A 13,280-nucleotide genomic window follows, 5' to 3' on the forward strand; every position below is an offset into this window, starting at 1 on the left:
CAATCAAGTGGTATAATAGACAGTTCAGTACACTATCCAGAGAATAAACAAAACCGAGCCCCTAGCCTTGCTAGAGACGCAACAAACATAACTTGTCGTCCCGTCATATCTAGGTATTCATCCTTATCCCAGCCCGTGCAGTTTGCCGAAAATTCCGCTAACGCCGTCCCATCATACCAAGCCAACACGCATGTACGCTTCGTCTACAAAGAAACAGCCCGGCGAGTATCCCCATTTCATCTCATATCAGCAGGGGTCAGTGCCTGAACCATACTGGTACCTTCACTGAACCTGGTTCTGAAGATACGGTTTGCATTCTGGAACATGCCGTTCTTGAGACTGACGACAATAAATTGCGAGCCCTTGAAGCGCGTCTTGATAAGGCGACCAATGTTTTGTGTGTGTGAAAGATCCAGAGCTGCATCGACCTCGTCCAGAATGTACATGGGCGCAGGCTTGAACTGCAGCAACGCCATGATCAGTGATAGAGCAATGAGAGACCTGAAAAAAAAAAAAAAAAACGGGAAAAATTCAAGTTAGCCAAAGTTGACCCTGGAAGTCGGGCAAAGCATTAGGAAGCAGAACATACCTTTGGCCACCACTGAGCTCTGTGAGACTTTGCTTCCACACCTTGCCAAGCGATACCTTGACTTCAAGGCCGTCGCTGATTGTCTTGCCCTCGGGGGGATCCAGCTTGGCAAAACTACCCGGCAGAAGCTCGGCAAAGATCTGCCCAAAGTCGGCATTCACCTTCTCCCAAGTCTCCTGAAGCTGCTTCTTCTTGTAGTCGTCAAGGCTGATGATTGTCTCCTCGATTTTCCTCTTGTCTCGGATCACGGTTTTCATCATGTGCTTGAGCGAAAGCTCCTTCTTCTCGACGCTGTCAATCATGTTCATGACCTTGGGGTTGATTTTCTTCTTCATGCCTTGGAAGCGCTCCGTCAGGTTCTTCAAGGTCGCCTTGGCCTCGCCGATGTTTTGGCCCTTGAAGTCGTAAGGAGTGCCAGACCGCCCAAACCTTTCCTTCTCATCCACGATCCAGTCGTGCTCTTTTTCCATGTTGGCAGCCATTTGTCCTGCAGCTTGCTGTTCCTTGTGAAACTTGTCGACCTGGTGACCCAGCTGCTGCATCTCGAGGCCTTCCTCGGCGATTCTGCTGTTCTTGGATCTTGTGGCCTCCTCAAGGGCATGAAGTTCATCATCATAGATACTCAGTTTGGCACGCTCCTCATCCAGTTTCGCCTGAGCTGCATCGTGAGTTTCTTTCAGGGTGGCTTGCTGATTATTCAGATCGGAGATCTCTTCCTTTTGGGCCTTGATGGCCATATCAATGTCCTGCAACTGTTCTCTGGCGGCAGCGAGGTCTCCCCCCGCCTGTTCGGAATCAAGCTGTGCTCCTTGCAGCTCCTTCTGTAGCGTCTTGACCGAGGCTGCGTTGGCACTCAGTGATGACTGCAGTTGCTTCAAGGACGCTTGCAGCTCAACAAGCTTGGCATCTTTGTTGTTGTCAAAGTCTTTCATGTCTTTCTCGATTCGCTTGACATCGGCGTTGGCCTCAGCCTGCCTCTTCTTTGCATCCGAAACGCCTTCTTTCAGCTGGACGATCTGCTCCTTCATATTCTCGACCTCCTGGATGATGCTCGATGATGAGTTGCCTCCAATTTGTTCCTCAGTGAGCTTGATCTCGTGGGTCTTGAGGTCCAGCTCTTGCTTTAAACTGCGAGCCTGATCCAGCTTGGACTTCTCACGGGATATCATGGCTTGGAGTTCGCTGAGCGCAGTTTCGGCTTCCTTGATGTTCTTGTTGATCTCATTGAGCTTCTGAAGCGTCACCAATACGCCGCTGGAGTTTGGCGCGCTTCCACCCGACAGGGTTCCGGAAGGGTCGTAAGCGTCACCCTCCAAAGTGATACTGCGCATGCGTACATTGGGGTCGAAAGTGACTCTCTTGGCCGTCTCTGCATCAGCGCAGATCAGCGTGTTGCCGAACACGTACTCCATCGCAGCAGAGACTTCTTCATCGTAGCCGACAAGTGTCAAGGCCAAGTCAACCTTTCCTGGAGCTATCTTTTGCGCCGTTGCAATGGTGGCAGCAGATGCCCTAAAGGCCGCGATCTTGTTGAGTGGGATGATGGTCACCCGCTTGCGAAGTTTGCCATTCTGAAGTAGCTGCGTGCCAGTGACTGAGTTGTCAACAACAACATTGTAAAGCCTCCCGCCCGCACATATCTCCAAAGCTGTTCCAGCCCGTGTTTGGTTCTTATCCAGAGTAAACAGTTGCGCGACCAAGCCCTTGACCTTGGAGCGGTCAAAGTTGGGGACTGGGTCTGAATAGTTGAAGTCGATGTTTGCTACTTTCCGCTTGAGAGCATCGCTCTCTTGTCGAAGTCCGCGGATGGATTGCTGCAAGCTAGATTCCTTCTTGTACATGTCCTCTTCGGCACCGGGGCTGAACCCAAGCTTTCCGAGCTCTTTCTCGAGCCTCTGTGCTTGTGATTTCAGGCCGTCGAGGTCACGGAGCAGCCCCGCGTTCTGTGTCTTGGCCTTCTTTGCACGCGGCTCCTCTTCCTTGATCCGCTTCTCGAGATGGGCAATTTTGATCTTGGCTTGTTCTTGCTCGGTCATGGCCGTTGTCGCTCGATTGCGAGCATCTTGAAGCTGACCCTGATAGCCGTTTTCCTGTCCCTCTTTGGACGCGACGCCTGTTTGTAGGGTCTGAAGCAGCTCCTCCTTGGCATCTGCATCTCGCCTCTGCTTCTCCAACTCCTCGTTGGCCTGATCGTACTTGGCCTTGACTTTCTCATAAGCCTTGGTCTTCTCCTCGAGGGCAGCCTCGAGTTCAGTGACACTCTTCTCGCCAGCGGCTCTCCGCTCCTCCTCCTCAGCCATACTCGATTTCTTCAAATCAACGACGGTGGCGAGGCGGACAAGTTCGTTGGAATGTCTCTTGGCCTCTTCTTCAAGTGCATGGGCCTTGGCGCCCTTGCGAAGCTCCTTATCGCGCTGTGCCTTGACTCTCGTGACGTCCTCCTCCAAGTGCGCAATTTCGCTCTTCAACTTGAGCGCAGAGTCCTCGAGGTCCTTGCGCCGTTGCTTCTTAGCCTCAAGACCCGCCGCTGACTGCTGCAGCTTCTCCAAACACCTCACATAATCATGCGCAACGACTACCCGTGTTAACCGCTCCAGGTCGTTCTGGGTTTGCTGAAAATCCAAGAATGCCCTCTTTTCCGTCCGCAGCTTCTCCAGTTTGGGCTCAATTTCTTCACTTAGTAGTGCCTTGATCTCTTGCAGCTTCATCTCCTTCTTGGCCATAGTTTTCAGAGCCTTGTCTCTGCGGTCCTCAAACATCCTTGTACCAGCGGCCTCTTCTATCATGGCGAGAATTTCCACCGCCTTCATGTTCAGGACCTTTGTGATCCTGCCCTGCATAATGAGGAAGTTCGGGTTGTTGATGTTGAGCTGGACCGACTGGAATAGATTTTGGACAGTCTGCTGCTGAGCGCGGTGACCATTGATCAAGTACTTAGAAGTGCCTCCGAGCACAACTTGTCTCGTAACACTGATGGTGGCATACTCTTCAAAGCCGATTGGAGACTTCTTCTTGTCGCGGTTATCGAAGACTATCGTTACGCTTGCCTTGGTGACACCGGCTTGGCCTCGTTTGTAGATGAGATCCTGCATCGTAGTGACGCCCACTCAGTTAACATAACGATAAAGAAAAAGACAAAACTTTGACAATTCACAAGTCGGCGGTTAAAACTGACCTGCTGGTTCTGCGCCCGCACAGTGGACATGTTGGTAATACCCAAGACGAAACATATTGCATCGAGAATGTTGGACTTTCCACTTCCATTCAGACCGGTGATGGAATTGAAACTCTCGTCCCTGCAGAGGTCAGTCAGTCGGGCTTGCGCAGGCTACTCCGCATAGAGGGGTGACGTTTATTTATTTACCATCCTGAAATCACCGTCCTCACAGCGTAGGATTTGAACCCCTTGTGCAAATAGTTAGCAAAGGCTCACCCAAATATCCAAGGGTTATTGACTCACGTCTATTATGATCTCTGTGACCCTCATTTTGGCGATGTTTTGCGACGATGGTTCCGGGCCTTCAGACGTTCGATGGCAACAGCCAAAACAACCCACACAAGCAAACACAAGCAAGTAAACAAAATCCCACGCGCGCGTTGCGGGGGGCCACATACCCACCCAGACGCGTCTAACCACTCATGTCCCTGCTGGGCAAAGTGGTATTAGTTGGCACCAAATTCAGGGATGCTAATTCCCTTTGTGTGGGGCCAAGGGATCCGATAAGACCTTGATAACGCAAAATTTAGTCCTACTCCCCTGTTGGTCCCACCTATCAAAATCCCTGTCGCGAATGGAAAAGAATTTGATCATAATTTGCTGGGGGCAAGTAGAGAGTAAAAAGTTTCTACGGTGCCATCGCGGCAGCATATTTTCACACGCTTTCTTTCCTCGTTTCCTCCCAGAGAACCTGACAACTCTTTTTTTTCTTCCTTTCTTTATGATCAACTCAATCATCTACTGAGTGGTTGGTCGCATTCATCTCTACTTCAATCAATATCTTTCTCCTGTCTCTTTGTAACATCACCACTCCCTCCTCTGCTAGTTTTTCGTTTTCACCCCCATCGTCTGCAGACGATTGACCATTTTGGTCCCTTAATCGTTCACTTGTATCAGTCATCTCCCTCAAAAGCTGCCCATCATGTTCAGATCCTCAGTTTCGAAACAGGCACGTCTTGTGAGGATACCCTCATCACTTTCAGTCCCTCTGGCGGCAGTGTCCAAGCAATGCCGTCCGACCCTAGCATCTGGGCTGTGGCGTCCTTCCAGGCCGTCGCTGCTACTCCAGACCTCCCGTCTCTTCACAAGCGGAGCTGCTGTAAAGGAAGAGAGCAATGCTCAACCTGAGTCGGCCAACATCACAAAGTTTTCCCAGCTGGCAAAGGCAAATATCGACGAGAGCATAACAAAAGCTATAACAGTGGATCTGCGCTATGAGGACATGACACAAGTTCAGTCAATGACCCTGGCTCCTGCGTTGAAGGGGAAAGACTTGTAAGCATAATATTACCCTGGGCTACATGTATAACTCCAAGACCCGTGACTAACTCTACGTGCGCATTTTAGGGTTGCTCAAGCCAAGACTGGAACAGGCAAAACCATTGCCTTTCTGGTTCCTGTTATCCAGAAGATTCTCGACGCCGACCCTTCGCTGAAACAAGCCACCGGTGTGAGAGGGTCTCGCCATTTCTCACGAACCCAGAACATCAAGGCCATCATCATTTCGCCTACCCGCGAACTCGCTGAGCAAATCGGCAAGGAGGCCATCAGACTTTGCCAGCGCAACGGAGTCAAGGTTCAGACTGCGGTGGGAGGTACTGGCAAGCGTGAATCCCTTCGCAAGATACATATGGAAGGGTGCCATCTGCTCGTTGGAACCCCGGGCCGTCTGAACGATCTTCTGAGTGACGAGACATCGGGAATAGACGCAAGCACCCTCCAAGCCTTGGTCCTTGACGAAGCAGACCGTATGCTTGATGTTGGCTTTGAAAGGGAGTTACGGTCAATCGTCGACATGCTTCCAGACCGTCAACAGGTCCCGCGTCAGACTCTTCTCTTCTCTGCCACCCTCCCTAGAGACGTTGTCAGCCTGGCTCGGTGGTACGTGGACAGGCAAAACTTTCAATTTGTTCAGACAGTGCGGGAGGATGAGGTCCAGACTCACGAAAAGGTGCCTCAATTCATCGTGCCGACATCGTCATTCGAAAACCTCTTGCCTTCTGTGCTCGAGCTTATCTTGAAGGAAACCAGGGCTGCGAAGAATGACCGTTCCAAGGCACCTTTCAAGGCTATTCTTTTCCTGCCGTTCACGAACATGGTTGCAATGGCTGGCGAGCTGTTCCGAGAACTTGCCAATCAGATTCCCGACCTTCCAGAAATTTACCACATTCACGCTCAGTTGAGCCAGGGTCAAAGGACAAGGGCAGCAGATTTCTTCAGGAAGTCAAAATCTGCTATCCTGGTCAGCACGGATGTGACTGCACGTGGCATGGACTTTCCCAACGTGACACACGTCATCCAGGTTGGCCTGCCGCCTGACCAAGAGCAATATATTCACCGTCTGGGCAGGACAGGTCGTGCGGGCAAGGACGGACAGGGCTGGCTATTCGTACCTCACTATGATTTACGCGACGCTCGGTACATGCTGGGCGATCTCCCGATCAAGCGCTCCTCTGATATTGAGGTTGCCGAGTTCCCTGTGCCGCCTCGTAACCTAGAGGAGGTACCCGAAGCTTACCGAGAGGTTGCAAAAGCCTGCAAGGCCCTGCCCAAGGGCCTTCTTGCTGAATCATACTATGTGCAGTTTTCCCAAGCTACCAAGCGCAACATGGGAACCATTGCTAGGGAACAGAACAGCTTGGTGAAGAACGTGTGGGGTTGGGAAAAGCCTCCCGCATTCTCGCCGGAGAGGGCTGCCAAGTTGGGCCTCCACGGCATGCCTGAAATAATTATCGGTACTCCCATGCGCTATTCAATCGACGAACGTAACGGTCCTCGCGGTGGCCGTGGTGGGTTCGGTGGTGACCGTGATGGCTTTGGAGGCGGCCGCGGCTTTGGTGGCGACCGTGGCTTTGGTGGTGATCGAGGCGGCCGTGGCTTTGGTGGCGACCGTGGCTTTGGTGGCGACCGAGGCGGTCGTGGCTTTGGTGGCGACCGAGGCGGTCGTGGCGGCTTCGGAGGCGGTCGTGGTGACCGTGGTGGTTTCGGAGGCGATGGTTCTCGTCAATCGAACTTTTAATCAGCTGGGTATCCGATCTAGGCCATCGGAGAAGGACCGCCATGTATATATACGGGCTTCTCATTGTATCATGAGGTGTATAGATAGACTTGTACTATAAAAGCTGTGTAGGTTTCGTGTGGGAGGAAAAAGGCGCTAGCTAACCCGGGCAGTTGGAGCGGTCTTCTCGGTCATTATCTGTACCGATGTCATGTCGAGACCTGCATGATTTCTTTATCTGTTTTCTTCCCTGACTGGAGTCGGACTGCACGGAACATCTTTTTGGAGGGTGGGTCGGCTGCAACAGCGAGATCACAATCTCTCAGACATCGCCACTATACCTTGATCTTGTGTTTTCTTTTGTACACCTTTGCACATAAATTTTTTGATAATAACTTTGACAAGCAAAACGGCTTTGCAGCAAACTATCCGTGGTGTGATTCGTGCCCTGGGTGACTAGTGATGAACAAACCCGCTTGTTGAGTAGGCTAAAATGCCCTGTGACTTTCGCGAGGAAACGAATATGCTAACTCAAGGACGAAAAAGGAAAGAAAGAAAAGATACTGATGCCTAACGGAGAACTAGTAAAAATTTAAATATAAATGCTGTGACAATGGGTATAAAGTAAGCGCCCCTGCTATGCAAGAAATGGAAAAAAAAAAAAAATGTACAAACCCAAAGAGCCAAAACTCCCACTCAAGAAAAAAAGAAAAAAAAAGAAGAAGAAAAAAACAAGAAAGTTAACTCCTTATGCTCAAATCATAACCACACCTCCGACCACGGCAACAACGCCTGCAAGAACAGCGTTTTGGGTCATCTTTGGCAGGCCGCCGGTGCTAGTCTTTGTGGGCCCAGCGGTGGCGGAGGCAACCTTGTCCGCGCCGGCGGTAATGGTGGCCGTGACGGCGAACATGGCGGGGTCGGTGACAGTCTGGACGTCTGTGGATGTGTGGGTTGCCGTGGAGGAGCCTTGGGTCACCTTTGCGACCACCGAGCCAGAGCACGTCATGGTCTTGGATGCGCTAAAGGAGCAAGTCGCATGGTACGTCCTGGAGAGAGGGGCGAGGTTTCGTGTTAGTAAGTTGACCAGATGCTTTTATTTCAGGAAGCCCGGCTTCAGTAGCAAGTAGAAGCCCTTTGTTTATTCTGGACTTACCTGGCTATGTTGGAGTCGGTGCTTTCCATAGAGTAGCCCCATATCGAGGGACCCTGTGTTACGCGAATGCCGTTTGTGAACTGACAGGGCGGTGCGCTGATGGTTGCGGTGGCAACGGGAGCACCGCATTTTATATCAATCTCGGTCTGGGTCTGGTCGGCCTTGACGATTGAGCCGCTCCATGTCCTGTTCATGTTGAGTTGCGGCATTGAGACCACCATGGTGGTTGTGGACTGGGCAATAACAGAGCCCACAAGGGGCAGCATGTAGGAGACGTAGCCATGCATTTTTTTTTTTTTTGGGGGGGTTGATGAGTTTATGGATGTATGAGGATGAGGACGTCGAGAATAGATGGGTTGTTGGTAGGCTGACTCGACGAAGGTGTTTGTTTGCGTAGTAGCTGTCACTTCGCACCAGGAAAGGCTTGAACAAGATGAAAGGCAAAAAGGCAATGGGATAGACCTGACCAGAAAAAAAAAAGCTGTTCACGGTTGGATCTTCACGAGCGGATGATAGCTACTACTTAACCCAGCAACCAGGGCTATGTTCAAGACTTGTTGTGAAATATTCCACGCATTTTATTGGTTCATCGTGTACGATCCTGATTTACCATCTTTGGCGCAAGTGCATTCATTCTGCGTAGTCAATCATCCAGCCACTCTTTACGGAAGAGTCGGCCGGGAGAAGTGGTATGCGTTTTTGGGTGTAGGATCTGACAAGCTTACTGCACTGTAGTCAGCCAAGGGCTGTATAACCCGGGCTGTGTATCCCGTGGCGGGGGAACCGCACCAAATCCCCAGGCAGCAAGCAGTAACTCCGAGATCAAATTCTATACCAACAACACTGACATGTATAAGTTGACTTTGTCGTCAAAACTGCAATGCCGAGGACGCACGAAAATTTCAAAGCTTCGTGTGACGCTCGCCCGAAAGAGAGTCCGTCGCGGCTTAGGCAAAAAGATGCGTTGCGAGTGCGACATCTCTCAACTTGGTAACGAGCGGAATCAGCGGGTCAAGATTTCTCCTTTACAACATGGGGGAACTGAGAAAAGTGACTTCCTCTTTGCTGAATTTTAGCTCGAAATTGACCTGTCTGCACTCTTGCCCTCAATAATCGTGTTACCGTCAAAATTTGTTTTTGTGGTCAGTAATGTTTAGACTGTAAGTCTGATTGATCGATCCCGTTAGGATGGAAAGTTCTGTATGGTACCAAACCAAACCATCCGTTGTGCCGGTAAGGTAGTCAGTCCCTGGAGCTTTAGCTTACCTTACTGTACCTTGCAGGCTGTACCGTGGCGCAGTCGCCAGAAGTTGATTGGATGACATTCCATTGACAGGAACCCAAGATTGCATTCCTATTAATGGTACCAAACCCAATAATAATAATGCATTGACGAGTGCGATTGCGCCTTCCCGTATACAGTGCGGTGCCCCACTCCACCAAAGCCACGCATCTTTTTGCGGCACCTGTCCTGCCAAGTCTGACTCTTGCCCATATTCATTTCCTCATTTGCCCCCCCCAACGTTTATCAGAATCTGTTTGATGCAGCGATGTACGGCGGTGGCGCGTACAAAACTTGAAAATCCTCTATTAAGTTCGTTGCGAATTGATGAACATTCAGTATTTCGGGGTGTTAGCTCGCTTATTAGTCCCCGACGACCGATCTGCGTGGGATTTGAAGCTTCTTCCCACAGCGCAAGCGCGTATTATGCTCGGCAGATCTCATTTAGCCACCGACAATATCCAGTTAAGCAGTTACTCTCCTGGAATTGGTGGATGCAGACGCACAGGCTTCTATTTGTTCTGTGGTCTCAGGTGAACGACGACCGATTCGACTTTACCTCATCGAGCAGTGTCTGACTAGGTAAGGTAGTGGTAGCGTCGCAGCGGCGTCTGTGAGCAAAATTAGACGACACATTGTTTCAAGTTTCAAGCGCAGGTGGGGGCCAAGCTTCCTCAACTGGTACTTCGCAAAATTCCCCCAGAAAAACAAGGGATTTCTACCAAGCTTGGCAAGCAGCCAAAGATCGTGGTGCGTGGAGATCAATCGCTCATCACCAATCAGATGGCAACCGCGCAAGCCCGCCACCCGCCCAAGCCGTCGTGCTTTGTGTTTAGGCCGTTCTCGACTGTTTGCTACTGCCGCCCGAACGAATCATCCTAATTCTTCTACCTCCAAGTCAAATCTGCTTGCAGGTGGGAAGGGAAACCCCTGGATGATCTGCATACGCCAGGGGAAAACAAGGTCGGCTTGTCTGTGCACACGAGAGCTGCCTCCCTCGATATGGTCAGTGTTGATGGTTTGCGGTTGGGTCTGCCTACCTCGTAATTAATTGACACAATTTATTCGAGATGATCACTTGGATCCATTCACTCATCAACAAACATTACATTAGAGCGACTCATTAATTGGACACAGTGCTCTTTTTTACTTTGAATTTTGAACTAAGCAATATGTTGCTCGGTTGGCCGTTCGAGCACTAAGAAGAAGAAAAGGAGAGGGAAAAAAAAAAAGAGCATTACCCGCACCCCCTTTACAAAAAAAAAATCTCCGCGGTTCGTGCATTGGTTGGGAGGGGACGACATGGATTAAGCGGACCAAGGCCCCATTTTCCCATGGCACTGCCGCCATTAAAGATAGTAAAGGTGCCCCTTGCCCAGGTCCTGCAAAGCCCATCATGATGGCCATCGGTTCATCCGTTTTTCTTGCTGTCACTTACATTCTTTCTCTTCACTCCACCATAAGGTACACAGCTCATTCGTTGTTACGTTGTACTTTGTCTTCACGGTGTCTCTCTTTTGACCGGCAATCACTTTCCATTCGTTTGTCATTTGACTATAGTTGCGCACCCGCAAGCGGAGCAGAGCTCATTTGTTTCCTGGTTCACCCCCGGTTGGATGTCCTATTTTTACTCATATTCGTAACCTTCAGCCTTCGAAACACCTGCAAGCATCATCGACCCACGTATTCAGCGCCAAAAACGACAGTCATCGACGGTCCAACAAAGAGATCGTAGCAAAATTTGCTGTATTCACAAGACTCACGTTGAGGCTGTACCTTGATTCCCGTTGTTATCTGGTTTATTTTTGATCGTCAGGACGATTTTCATCTTTTTGTTTAAATATTTCGTCTCCCAAGCTTGAAGCGAGCCAGTCGCTTCCTGTCTTCTCTCGCAATGGTTCAGTTCTTGAAGTCAGTTCACGTAGCAGCCATGGCAATCAGCGCGGTGCCAAAGGATTTGAAGATCTCGGAGTCTGCTTCGGTTCAGGCTGTTGCTAAGACCATCGCGGCGGACACCATGTCATATTACAAGGGCTCAGCAACGGTAAGCATGGCTGTGTCCCGTCAAGTTGAATAAAATCTTGGTGCTAAATCAAAACTTTATCCAGAATTATGTTGATCTTGAGTCTCCTTATTGGTGGTGGCAAGCCGGTGCCTTGTTTGGTGCCATGAGCGATTACAGCCACTACACAGGGGACAAGAGCTGTTAGTCTTTTCTCTATCTATCTATCTATCTCTCTCTCTCTCTTCTTTCTTTTTACCTATACTGATCCGCTGTGCCAGATGACCAAACCATTGCAACCGCTCTGCTTGCGCAAACCGGAACCAATTATGACTTCATGAACAAAGCGCATGAGGGGCAGATGGGCAATGATGATCTCGGATTCTGGGGCTTTGCCGTCATGTCGGCAGCCGAGCGTAACCTCCCGCAACCACCATCAAGCGTTCCCTCGTGGCTGAAGATGAGTGAAAACATACATGCGTCACTGGCGAGCAGGTGGGATAATTCTACTTGCGGAGGTGGTCTTTTGTGGCAGATATTTGCCAGCAACCCGAACGGTCTCAACTACAAGAACAGCGTCAGCAATGGAGCTTTCTTCCAACTGTCTGCCCGCCTGGCTCGCGCCACCGGCAATCAGAGTTACGCGGACTGGGCCAACAAGATCTTCGACTGGTCGACGGGCGTCGGCTTCATAGACCAGAACTTCCACGTGTTTGACGGCGCCGACAAGCGAGAGGACTGCAAAAAGGTCAACAACGTGTCCTTCACCTACACCAACGGCATCTACATGTACGGCGCCGCCGTCATGGCCAACCTTACGAGCGACTCCAAGTGGGTCGACCGCACCAGCAAGTTTGTCGAAGCCAGCAAGGCCTACTTTGGCCCGACCTCTTCCACCCCCGACATCCTGTACGAGCCGGCGTGCGAGCCCGGCGGCACCTGCAACGTCGACATGAAGTCGCACAAGGGCCAGTTGGCGCGCTTCATGTGGGCCTCGACCCTGATGCAACCCGTCATCCGCTCCGCCGTCGAGACGCTCCTGCTCCCGTCCGCCCAGGCCGCCGCCTCGACGTGCACTGGTGGCACCAACAGCACCCAGTGCAGCCACAGGTGGTGGACCGGCGCCTATGACAACGACACGGGCCTGGGCCAGGAGATGTGCGCCCTCGAGACCATTCAGGGCGTGCTGTCCAGCGCGGCCGCCCCTCCCCTCCGCGGAGACGACATCAAGGACGTCAGAGAAGGGAGCTCTGCGCCCAAGAGGCTTGCAAGGGATGAACGCCGCCTGGTGGTTCGCCTTTCTTGAAAGAAAAAAGAAAAGAAAAGGAAACAAAAAAAAAAATAAAAAAACAAAAATCTCGAGCGAGTGCATTAACGGATATTTCTGGTGACATTCGTGACATTTTAGACGGTATGAATCGACTGTCATAACCATTTTCGTTTCACCTTCTTCATTACATTACATTCTTGACATCCCACGGCTGGATCTGCCGCGGGCTATTCTTTAGGGCACTGTGTTATTATTATTATTATTATTATTTTCATGGATACACAATACTGGATATTTGTTGGTGGCGTCGCTTTGCTGTTGAAAAAGAAATAACCGAAACAACCCAAATGAATGGCATAGCACTCAGTAGAGACATCTGACTTCTCACCAATTGGACAGCTCAGAACCTGGTCGTGACCACACTTGCTACGCTCAATCTCTTGTGGTCTCTTGTGATTATGGACCTGATGCAAAAACTATCCCAGCCTCAACACCTGGGCAGATTACCGTATGTCCCAAGAGAAATCGGGTTGTAAGTGAGCATGGGTTTTCAGTAGGCCCCGGGTGGTGAAATTTGCAATCCCAATAGGTTGCCGGTGTGGGAAAATAAAAATAAAAACGCCAACCTATGTGCACAATACCATACAATCAATAGACCCTAAAAAAGAATAAAACTCTGGTCCATCCAGAGTCAAAATCATCCAACCCAGACCAAACCTGCTTGTGTAATCTAAGAATTATAGGGGAGCAACACCCCCCACCCCCC

General features: G+C 50.5%; 4 protein-coding genes across 4 annotated transcripts; 2 read left to right on the forward strand and 2 right to left on the reverse strand.

Annotated features, from left to right (window-relative positions):
* Positions 1-37: 37 nt before the first annotated feature.
* PgNI_07503 (uncharacterized protein) lies at positions 38-4,100 on the reverse strand. The gene is made up of 5 exons (XM_031127514.1): positions 4,050-4,100; positions 3,954-3,994; positions 3,765-3,885; positions 590-3,675; positions 38-501 (listed from the first exon to the last, which is right to left on the reverse strand). Exons 1-5 carry the CDS (start codon positions 4,074-4,076, stop codon positions 237-239), a joined length of 3,540 nt encoding a protein of 1,179 aa, XP_030980542.1. The 5' UTR covers positions 4,077-4,100; the 3' UTR covers positions 38-236.
* A 358-nt stretch (positions 4,101-4,458) lies between these two features.
* Positions 4,459-6,825, forward strand: PgNI_07504 (uncharacterized protein; the record flags this gene model as incomplete). The annotated part of the gene is made up of 2 exons (XM_031127515.1): positions 4,459-5,081; positions 5,154-6,825. Exons 1-2 carry the CDS (start codon positions 4,729-4,731, stop codon positions 6,823-6,825), a joined length of 2,025 nt encoding a protein of 674 aa, XP_030980541.1. The 5' UTR covers positions 4,459-4,728.
* A 613-nt stretch (positions 6,826-7,438) lies between these two features.
* On the reverse strand, positions 7,439-8,517 carry PgNI_07505 (uncharacterized protein). The gene is made up of 2 exons (XM_031127516.1): positions 7,961-8,517; positions 7,439-7,853 (listed from the first exon to the last, which is right to left on the reverse strand). Exons 1-2 carry the CDS (start codon positions 8,245-8,247, stop codon positions 7,559-7,561), a joined length of 582 nt encoding a protein of 193 aa, XP_030980825.1. The 5' UTR covers positions 8,248-8,517; the 3' UTR covers positions 7,439-7,558.
* Positions 8,518-10,351: 1,834 nt separating this feature from the next.
* PgNI_07507 (uncharacterized protein) lies at positions 10,352-13,267 on the forward strand. The gene is made up of 3 exons (XM_031127517.1): positions 10,352-11,286; positions 11,351-11,447; positions 11,526-13,267. The coding sequence occupies exons 1-3, from the start codon at positions 11,137-11,139 to the stop codon at positions 12,548-12,550; spliced, it is 1,272 nt and encodes a 423-aa protein (XP_030980823.1). The 5' UTR covers positions 10,352-11,136; the 3' UTR covers positions 12,551-13,267.
* Positions 13,268-13,280: the final 13 nt, after the last annotated feature.

This window comes from Pyricularia grisea (genome assembly GCF_004355905.1).
Source record: "Pyricularia grisea strain NI907 chromosome Unknown Pyricularia_grisea_NI907_Scaffold_4, whole genome shotgun sequence".
In the NCBI taxonomy this organism is placed as follows: domain Eukaryota; kingdom Fungi; phylum Ascomycota; class Sordariomycetes; order Magnaporthales; family Pyriculariaceae; genus Pyricularia; species Pyricularia grisea.

What these genes read in the sequence shown, in the direction of transcription:
- PgNI_07503 (XM_031127514.1), bottom strand. Translation starts at nt 4,076, where the DNA reads ATGAGGGTCACAGAGATCATAATAGAC. An exon ending in TCACAGAGATCATAATAGAC is followed by an intron (nt 3,995 to 4,049) that starts GTGAGTCAATAA and finishes TATTTGCACAAG; the next exon opens with GGGTTCAAATCCTACGCTGT. An exon ending in AGGACGGTGATTTCAGGATG is followed by an intron (nt 3,886 to 3,953) that starts GTAAATAAATAA and finishes TGACCTCTGCAG; the next exon opens with GGACGAGAGTTTCAATTCCA.
- PgNI_07505 (XM_031127516.1), bottom strand. Translation starts at nt 8,247, where the DNA reads ATGCATGGCTACGTCTCCTACATGCTGCCCCTTGTGGGCTCTGTTATT. An exon ending in ACCGACTCCAACATAGCCAG is followed by an intron (nt 7,854 to 7,960) that starts GTAAGTCCAGAA and finishes CCCTCTCTCCAG; the next exon opens with GACGTACCATGCGACTTGCT.
- PgNI_07507 (XM_031127517.1), top strand. Translation starts at nt 11,137, where the DNA reads ATGGTTCAGTTCTTGAAGTCAGTTCACGTAGCAGCCATGGCAATCAGC. An exon ending in ATTACAAGGGCTCAGCAACG is followed by an intron (nt 11,287 to 11,350) that starts GTAAGCATGGCT and finishes AACTTTATCCAG; the next exon opens with AATTATGTTGATCTTGAGTC. An exon ending in CTACACAGGGGACAAGAGCT is followed by an intron (nt 11,448 to 11,525) that starts GTTAGTCTTTTC and finishes CCGCTGTGCCAG; the next exon opens with ATGACCAAACCATTGCAACC.